At 44.3% G+C, this 10,000-nt stretch overlaps 1 protein-coding gene across 7 annotated transcripts in view; it reads right to left on the reverse strand.

The window, feature by feature from the left end:
• LOC309503266 (FERM and PDZ domain-containing protein 4-like) overlaps positions 1 to 10,000 on the reverse strand; it is a 95,688-nt gene that overhangs the window by 31,170 nt on the left and 54,518 nt on the right. For all 7 annotated transcript variants that reach the window (XM_082175977.1, XM_082175981.1, XM_082175978.1 and 4 more), the window contains 5 exons: positions 7,510 to 7,670; positions 6,319 to 6,421; positions 2,073 to 2,118; positions 611 to 715; positions 182 to 289 (listed from right to left, as the gene is read on the reverse strand). In XM_082175977.1, coding sequence (XP_082032103.1) covers positions 182 to 289; positions 611 to 715; positions 2,073 to 2,118; positions 6,319 to 6,421; positions 7,510 to 7,670 — 523 coding nt within the window. The remainder of the gene's footprint in view (positions 1 to 181; positions 290 to 610; positions 716 to 2,072; positions 2,119 to 6,318; positions 6,422 to 7,509; positions 7,671 to 10,000) is intronic.

A 10,000-nucleotide genomic window follows, 5' to 3' on the forward strand; every position in this document is an offset into this window, starting at 1 on the left:
AACGTGAATAAAAGTATTAAAATAAAAACATTAGAACAGTAATGTTTAACATGAGTGTAAATATTGCTTGCTATTACATCATATCTATGTATATTTGCCAACCCTTAAATCTTTATACGGGCGCCTCTACATTGTGGCCGCAGTGATGTGTGAATTAAACACTTTTGCTATGTTTTAATACCTTAATGGAGGTGTTGCAGTCAAACTTGAAGGATTTAGTTTGTCCGTTTTCCAGATACACCTTCAGCACGTTCGGCATGAAGAGCAGAGAATTATCCTTCACCGATTCCTGCCGACGAAACAGAGAATCCGTCGTGCTTTTAATCAAATCACATCGCAGTACAAAAACATGAGTCTGCATCACTTTAATAACTAACCTCTTGTTGTGCCACTAATTAAGAAACACTGTAATGCACTGTTAATAACGAACACAGTGATTTATGTAACGTGTGTCGCGCAATAATAACACTCTCACCAATCCTCTTACTTTAATCACCTGACTCACAATCCAATCAATCCAAGATGAATATAATCAGAACCCAACTGTGTTTCTCCCCTGAATATCAGAAATATCACATTATCCAAGCCAAACGTGTCATTTTTCACTTACCGGTACTTGTCCGTTAATAATGACTTCTTCAGCAAAGCGCACTTTGACCGGATTGGATTTCAGCTTGGCCTTTTTAGCTGCACTGATGAAGGCAGATTTGGGCGACTGAAGGGGAATAACAGGAACAAAATCACTGAAATGTCAATGTAAATCAAGCCATTATCTTCTGAGCCAGAAACTAATGAACTGGTTTAGATGGAATCTGCAGCAGGGTTATCATCCTTAAATAAAATTACAGCTAAAAATAAAAAATAATTGAAATAAAATAAACATTAACTGAAATAACATTTGAAAGAAATAAACAGGTTTAGATGGAATCTGCAGCATTTTTATTGTTAACTCAAATTAAAACCATAAAAATTCATTTTCGTTATTTGTAATAAGCATTAACTAGAATCAAATAAGATATAAAAAATATGCAGCAGGATTATTATCGTTAATTCAGGCTAAAAACAACTATTTTTGTTACATGACATAAAATAAACATTAATTGAAATAAAACAAAATATGAATTGAAATAAAACTAATTATTAAGTTAAACTAAAAAGTAAGATTTATATTATATTTATTCCTATATTGTTTTTAAAGGTTTTTGAAAGAATTGAGCAGAAATAGATGGAATCAGTAAGCAGGATTATTATCGTTAACTATTACTATTTTTTATATCTAACAAATAAAAACAAAACAGACATAAAAAAAACTAATTCAAAAAAGGCATAAAAGAAATACTAAAACTTTAAAATCAAAGTGAAAATAAAAATAAAATCTATTTCAAAATATTATCAATTACTCAATCAACTTTTATTTATATAGCACAATAAAAGCAACAGTAGTTGGCCATTGTGCTGTACAACAGGATAAATATCTAAACAACAAGAAAAAAACGCAAAACAAATGATAAAGGGAGTTTACATCGGAAACACCGATTTGAAAATTCAACATTAAAATCAAGGACAGTCGAAGCCTGTGAAAAGAGGAAGGTTTTAAACTTAGATTTAGAAACAGACTCTGTGGATACTAGTCTTAGGGATAGAGGAAGACTATTCCACAATTTTGGACCAACAACAGAAAGTCACCTCTCGTCTTAAGTCTAGATCTCGGAACCATCAGCAATCTTTGTTGAGATGACCTAAATGATCTAGCAGAGTTATTTAATTTCAGAAGATCAGAGAGATAGTTTGGAGCTAATCCGTTCATGGCTTTAAAAACAAAAAGCAAATTGCAAATCTCCCAAATCGCCATCAGGAGTAACATACTGAGGTCCCAAAAACAATATTATGATGTTACAATATTAATATTACCAAAACTAATAGTAAATCAATGAGACTGAAATAACACTAGTGGTTTTTAAATATGGAGCAAAATCTGTGCACTTCTGCAGAACGGATTAAAACAAGGGACGAACTAACATGCAACCAGTGGTTACTATCTAGACTAGAGGATTGTGAACATCAGGACTCACAGGGTACGGCTGAACCACCGTCAGGATGATCGACTCCTTACAACTCCTGCAAAACACAGAAAACAGACGAGAAGAAGATGAAGATTCTCTAGCTGGAATCAGGGTTATGTGCTTGAAAACACATCCAGAATCTGAAGCTTCGGTCTTGAAAACCTTAAATCACAGCTACAGTTCAAACACTTTCTATACGGTGTATAGACTGTAGACAGAAACGTCTGATGATTTAAACTGAATCACAGGATGAGGAACGACACACTACAGGTTTGATGGATGAGGAACGACACACTACAGGTTTGAGGGATGAGGAACGACACACTACAGAACGACACACTACAGGTTTGAGGGATGAGGAACGACACACTACAGAACGACACACTACAGGCTTGATGAGGAACGTCTTGGTTATGTATGTAACCCTCGTTCCCTGAAGGAGGGAATGTAGACGTAGTCGACGAGTCGACTGATTGGGATCACGCTAGGGAGCCTGTCATCTTCAAGTATTGTAAAAACAGGCCAATGGACATTGGCGTGCGTGAATCGCATCACACGCCCCGCCCCACAGCGCGGGTATAAATACGGAAGTAGATGAACACACCTGTTGAGGAGCCGAGCGGACCCCGGTCAGCGGTGGTACAGCAATAGTGGCTAGGGGACTATGTCTCCGTTCCCTCTTTCAGGGAACGAGGGTTATATACGTAACCGAGACGTTCCCTTTCAGTCGCTCACGTTCGACGTAGTCGACCTGTCGACTGATTGGGATCCCTATTAAAACGCCACTAGTGCTGCCACCTTCCAGTGCCTAGACAAAAGCCTCCTGATCCTCCCGCATATTGAGGCGGATATAGGACAGGGCTAAGCCAGGAAAGTCACTGCTGTTCCACAGGACCACTGGGAAAGCGTACCTTTCATTAGAAGGCATACGAAGGCATTGGAAGCCACATCCTGCCCGAAGGAGGTAACATGTGGAGAATACACATATGGACTGAGCGAACTTAGCGGGCAGTACAACATATGGCATGTCACTGAGGTGGCTCCAGCCGATAACAGGGGGGAGACGCAACTACAGGTTGCACTGTTGCACTTCCCTTCTGCAGTGACGGCAGAGCAGGCTTTAATACACATATGGGATCGCCGTAGGGATCACAACACATGGACCCCACCTAACACAAGTTACCAAGCATACAAGTGATAGGTCTAGCATCGGACCAACGTCCAACACCGAAGGGATGAGGAGGAACTCAACAGGATTTGGAAGAGGGAACCCCACTGGAGTAAAAAGGCACACTTATCCAGTCCATAGGAGGGGAATGGCGCAGCAAGCCGACTATACAAACCGGGCTAAGGTGAAACTGGCTTCGTGTGAAGGGAGCCCACGGAAAGCAACCGGCTCGACACATAGGCTATTTTCGTAGCGAATGTGCTGGTGTCGCCCAGCCCACAACTCATCTGTCAGCGAGGCACTCGTGTCAACACCCAGGAAGGAGCAACACTCTCTCTATGGAGGAGCTCACTACCCAGGTGGGCACGGTGCATCTTGGGAAAATCTCACCAAGATGATGGCAAGCACTAATTTTTTAGTGGGCCAACCTCTTCATGGAAACCGCCTTCCCTTCTGCTGGTTTCCGAAACAGACTAGAGCTGGAGGAGGTCCTGAGACTTTGCATTCTGTTCGGAATAACCGCAAGGCGGAAGGAACAGAGAAAAGTCAGGGCTGGGTCCGCCTCCTCCGGGGCAGCGCTTGCAGGCTCACCAACTGGTCCCGTCTTAAGGGAGAGGTAGGAACCTTGGTCACATATCCAGGCCGGGGTCTCATATTAATGAGAGTTAGCCGGCCCGAATCCAGGCACGATTCGTTGACCGAAAATGTGTGCAGGTCCCTTACCTTCTTGATAGAGCAAGCAAGCAGGAGAACAGTTTATTTAAAAACAGATTTTTAATTCAACTGCAGTAGCACTGGAGATAGATCCCAAGAAGGTAAAGAGGGGGCGCAAGGAAGATTCATCTACTTGCACCGCTCAGGAACCTGACGATCAAGTTGTACTTCCTATAGCTCTACTGCATCATGATGTGCGTTAATATAAGGGCAACATACATTTTGAGGGTGGAGCGGAACAGCCATGCTCCGACCCATCTTCTGCAGGAAGGAAGCACAGAAGTGATCGAACACTCTCGGGGGTCTTCCCGTGAGAAGAACACCAACAGCGAACAGGTTCTACTTCAGATCGTAAGCAAGCCTAATTTTTCTAGAGGGAGCTCCCGCAGAAGTGATAGTATCTACATTCCTTTTAGAGGTAGATAGCTGAACCACCGCAACGGAACCTGGATTTCTCCGGTTCAGTGCGGGTCCCATCCCTGAGAAGTCTGAGGAATGAGTCAGGAAGGCTGTCTGAGGAACGAGGTCCTATTTGGGCCATTACGGGGCAACTAAGAGAACCTGCTCCTCTCTACCTGACTTAGCACAGTGATGTGCAGGAGGGCTCACTGGGGAATTAACGCATCTTGCATAGGCCCCGGCGTCAGCTGTATGCCAGCGTCTCCGTGTTTCAGGGAGTAAACAACTGGAAAGGGGACGAGATCAGAGCGTCTGCAACAGATGTAACTGTGTGGCCCTGAAGAATCCCGGACAGCTGGACCACCTGGGAATGGAGTCTCCACTCTCTTCGGCAACAGGCTGTCGTGAGGCCACCTGGGCGGCACGATTGAGCAAGCCGGAACTTAAGTGGAAGAAGCGACCTCAGAAGCTTCTGACTCCATAGGAGGAGGTGGCGGGCGAATTGTGACATGCGAGGGAAGCGTATGAGCAACGGTCGCTGTACTGGGCAGGGAGGGACTTGTACTGAGACTCCGACCCCTCAACGCAAGAATACAGGATGGCCTGTGTTTGCGGAAGGGTAGAGATCTGAAGTACGCGTCCTTCAGGTCCCACGCTGCAGACCATTCACAGGGATGGAGCATTAGTAATGTACGTGTTTGTAACTTAAACAGAAGCTTTAAAAAGGGCCCGAAATCAATAACACAGATCCCTGACTGTCTAACTCACTATGGTCTGTGTGCAGTGAAGAACAGGCCTCACTTAGAAGCCTATCTTTATATCGGCTGGAGGAACGGCTCGATCGCAACCTTCGCCAGTAGGAAGCGACGACCGCACACACGACAGGCACAATTCGGAACACTGAGATGTAACACTACAGGTTTGAGGGATGAGGAGCGACACACTACAGGTTTGGGGGATGAGGAGCGACATACTACAGGTTTGAGGGATGAGGAGCGACACACTACAGGTTTGAGGGATGAGGAGCGACACACTACAGGTTTGATGGATGAGGAGCGACACACTACAGGTTTGAGGGATGAGGAACGGCACACTACAGGTTTGAGGGATGAGGAACGGCACACTACAGGTTTGAGGGATGAGGAACGGCACACTACAGGTTTGAGGGATGAGGTTTGAGGGATGAGGAACGGCACACTACAGGTTTGAGGGATGAGGTTTGAGGGATGAGGAACGGCACACTACAGGTTTGAGGGATGAGGTTTGAGGGATGAGGAACGGCACACTACAGGTTTGAGGGATGAGGAGCGACACACTACAGGTTTGGGGGATGAGGAGCGACACACTACAGGTTTGAGGGATGAGGAACGACACACTACAGGTTTGAGGGATGAGGAACGGCACACTACAGGTTTGAGGGATGAGGAACGGTTTGAGGGATGAGGAACGGCACACTACAGGTTTAAGGGATGAGGTTTGAGGGATGAGGAACGGCACACTACAGGTTTGAGGGATGAGGAACGGCACACTACAGGTTTGAGGGATGAGGTTTGAGGGATGAGGTTTGAGGGATGAGGAACGGCACACTACAGGTTTGAGGGATGAGGAACGGCACGCTACAGGTTTGAGGGATGAGGAGCGACACACTACAGGTTTGGGGGATGAGGAGCGACACACTACAAGATTTGAGGGATGAGGAGCGACACACTACAGGTTTGAGGGATGAGGAACAACACACTACAGGTTTGAGGGATGAGGAACGGCACACTACAGGTTTGAGGGATGAGGAACGGTTTGAGGGATGAGGAACGGCACACTACAGGTTTAAGGGATGAGGAACGGCACACTTCAGGTTTGAGGGATGAGGAACGACACACTACAGGTTTGAGGGATGAGGAACGATACACTACAGGTTTGAGGGATGAGGAACGACATACTACAGGTTTGATCTACAAGTTTGATGGTTTTCAGTACCTGACCAGATCAATGACCCGTTCCCTCGGAGCCGAACTCACGGCTTCATCATTTATCATCACGATCTCGTCTCCTGGGATCAGTCTTCCTTCTGAAGGACCTCCTGCACACACACACACACACACACACACACGTGTGGTTTTACACACACAGGTTTTATGAGGACCTCCATAGACGTAATGATTTTATACTGTTCAAACTGTATACAGTATTTTATCTCCTCACACTAACATGACCCCTAAACCTATCCATCACACAAAACTTTCTGCATTTTTACATTTTCAAAAAAACATTTAAGCTTAATTTATAAGCTTGTTTCCTCATGGCGACCTTAATTTAGGTCCAGTGACACGAGTCCCCATGAGTGTGTGTGCATTCAGGTTGAAGTTCCCACTGGGATAAAAAAAAAAACATGCACACACACACTCTCTCTCTCACACACACTCGTCACACTCGCACTCGCACACACACTCATACACACACATACACACTCGTACACACACTCACACTCGTACACACACTCACACTCGCACACACACACACACACACACACACACACACACACACACACACACACACACACACACACGTACACACACTCACACTTGTACACTCTCACACTCTCACACTCGTACACACACACACACACACACACACACACACACACACACACACACACACACACACACACACACACACGTACACACGTACACACACTCACACTTGTACACTCTCACACTCGTACACTCTCACACTCGTACACACACACACACACACACACACACACACACACACACACACACACACACACACACACGTACACACGTACACACACTCACACTCGTACACTCTCACACTCTCACACTCGTACACACACACACACACACACACACACACACACACACACACGTACACACACTCACACTCGTACACACACTTTACTATATATTCACATAGAAAACAGCTGTTTTACATTCTAATTATATTTCAAAATTTTTACTGTATTTTTGATCAAATAAAAGGATGATAAACACAGAAGAAATGGTGTAGATGTGTGAGTTTGCTGTTTTACTGTATTTATGGGATGATGAACACAGAAGAACTGGTGTAGATGTGTGAGTATGCTGTTTTACTGTATTTATTGGATGATGAACACAGAAGAACTGGTGTAGATGTGTGTTTTCTGGATACCTGGAGTAACGGACCGAACCACCACTGGTTTCTCGCTGCCCGCCACGAAACCGAAGCCAAGAACCGGGTCACGTCTCATTTCAACCTTTCTCGGTGCTGGAGGGACAAACTTCTCCACATCAACACGAACCTCCTCCAGAGAGCTCGACTGGGAGAGATGACTGGGAGAACCAGAGGAACAGAGAACAAATAATCAGTTTTACTGACAATTTACTGCTTTAAACCTGTAAAGCCTGACTAACAGTCAGATAAATCATCTAAAGGTTATTAAACCGTTATTAAAAAAAATATTTTAAATATTTGTAAAAAAAAAAGTTATTTTATGTGTGTTTTATGTTGTTGTTTTTTATATTATAGACCACTAGCATAAAATGCATATGATATCAATATCTGTCAATAATATATGGCTCATACAGTGAGAATATGGAGGAAGAACAGCCTAAAACTGAGCAAAAATATGCAGTTTGATGCAGATGTTGATTTTCATATGAAATTCTGATACTTTTAATGTAAATCAATGAGATCTTTATAACAGTATAGCTGATACTTACATAAAATGTATATAAATATCAATAGCGATCAATAATATGTCTTAGTAAGATGATATTTAAATGCTTAGTTTTATGATCAAATCTCAGTAGTTTTAAAAGATATAATACAATGATGATCGAGAGATGAACAAATAAACCTTGGATGATCTGTCACGATTTTGGGTTTGTTCTTGTCATGTTTCTGTGTCTCGTCATGTTTCATGTCTGTCATGTGATTCCCTGTTTGTCATGTGATCCTGCCATGTGTCTTGTCATTGGTTAATTGTCTGCTCATTGTTCACAGGTGTCCCTTGTCTTGTCTTTAGTCTGTGTATTTAAGCCCTCATGTTTGTCATGTGTCCGGGTCTAGTATTAATTCCTGTAACCACTGTTGTGTGAGTTTATGTTCATAGCGTTTTGTCTTGTTTCATGCCACGCCATGCTTTTGTTTCATGTTTTTGGATTATGTTGTCAATAAAGGTATTTTTAGGTATTTTGCATATCAAATATGATCCAGTAGGATTTAAAAGGTTAATGCATGTTCATGGCCTTATTTCACATGAATTCATCCAGTGCACGTTATTATAAAGAAAAAAGGTTTTGAATGTTGATTATTCTCCTCATATTCTCCATTGTTGCGGCTCCTCTCTTCCCAGTCTGTCAGTAACACTCTGTTTACTTCCTGTCTCTATGAAGCCCCTCCTTCTGAAAAGCACACTGTGCTCTGATTGGTCGGCTGGAGCAGTGTGTTGTGATTGGTTGAGCGCTTCGAGTGTGTTTGGGAAATGTCCCGCCCCTTTCCATAACCACCAGTTTAACACACTACTAACTAACTCAACCAGGCCCCGCCCCTTTATTCTGCGCATTAATTATTATAATGAGGAATATTGTGACGTGTTCGTTCCCGGGAGAAACTCAAGACTACAATGGAGGCGTTTCAGGAGTTCAGAAACTCTGACACTGATATAGAGAATAAACACACTGAAGACAGATGTAGAATATGAGCTCTTTAAGCGAGTAGGGCTATAGGAGAGCTCACAGACGCTTCCCTCAGGTGTCCAGATTACACAACTCTGATCGACCTCTTTCATAACAGCACATCTGAGACGGGAGGTTTGACGGTCGTGATTCAGACACAACACTATTAAAATCCTGTGGAAATGACTGTCCTCGGCTGTCGCAGCTCTCGAGGTCTCCGGGAACAGTAATTTAGGGGGAGGTGAACAATGACTTTTGTAGTACAAAAAGCTTCAAGAAGAAATTGCTGCAAATGTTACACACTGTAAGAGTAGTTATTACAGTCGTATGTAGAGAAGAACTGGATACAAAGGCACAGTGGATAGAAGCTGTTAAAACCCTCTCAGTCTGGACCTTCACAAGTAAGCCTGCATGATTTATTGAAATAAATTTGATTAATAATATGGCTTAATGCAACAGTCATAACACGAAGACTGTGATTTCATTACATAGATATCTAGTTCAGTCATGAAACTCTAGAGGGCCAGGCTGATCGGTCCTTTACATGCAATCAAAATCATTGCTGATTGGCTCTGCTGATCCCTCAGCCAATGAGATTGCTTGTTCAGCATTTAACCGGTCTGGTTGAGTGTTTGGTCCTGCAGAAGTTCCTCTGAACCCATCCACCTCCCCAGCTCCACCTCCCCAGCTCCACCTCCCCAGCTCCACCTCCCCCAGCTCCACATGCCCAGCTCCACCTCCCCAGCCCCACCTCCCCAGCTCCACCTCCCCAGCTCCACCTCCCCCAGCTCCACATGCCCAGCTCCACCTCCCCAGCTCCACCTCCCCCAGCTCCACATGCCCAGCTCCACCTCCCCAGCTCCACCTCCCCCAGCTCCACCTCCCCCAGCTCCACATGCCCAGCTCCACCTCCCCAGCCCCACCTCCACCTCCCCAGCTCCACCTCCCCCAGCTCCACATGCCCAGCTCCACCTCCCCAGCTC

This window comes from Leuciscus leuciscus (genome assembly GCF_965113295.1).
Source record: "Leuciscus leuciscus genome assembly, chromosome: 7".
NCBI lineage: Eukaryota > Metazoa > Chordata > Actinopteri > Cypriniformes > Leuciscidae > Leuciscus > Leuciscus leuciscus.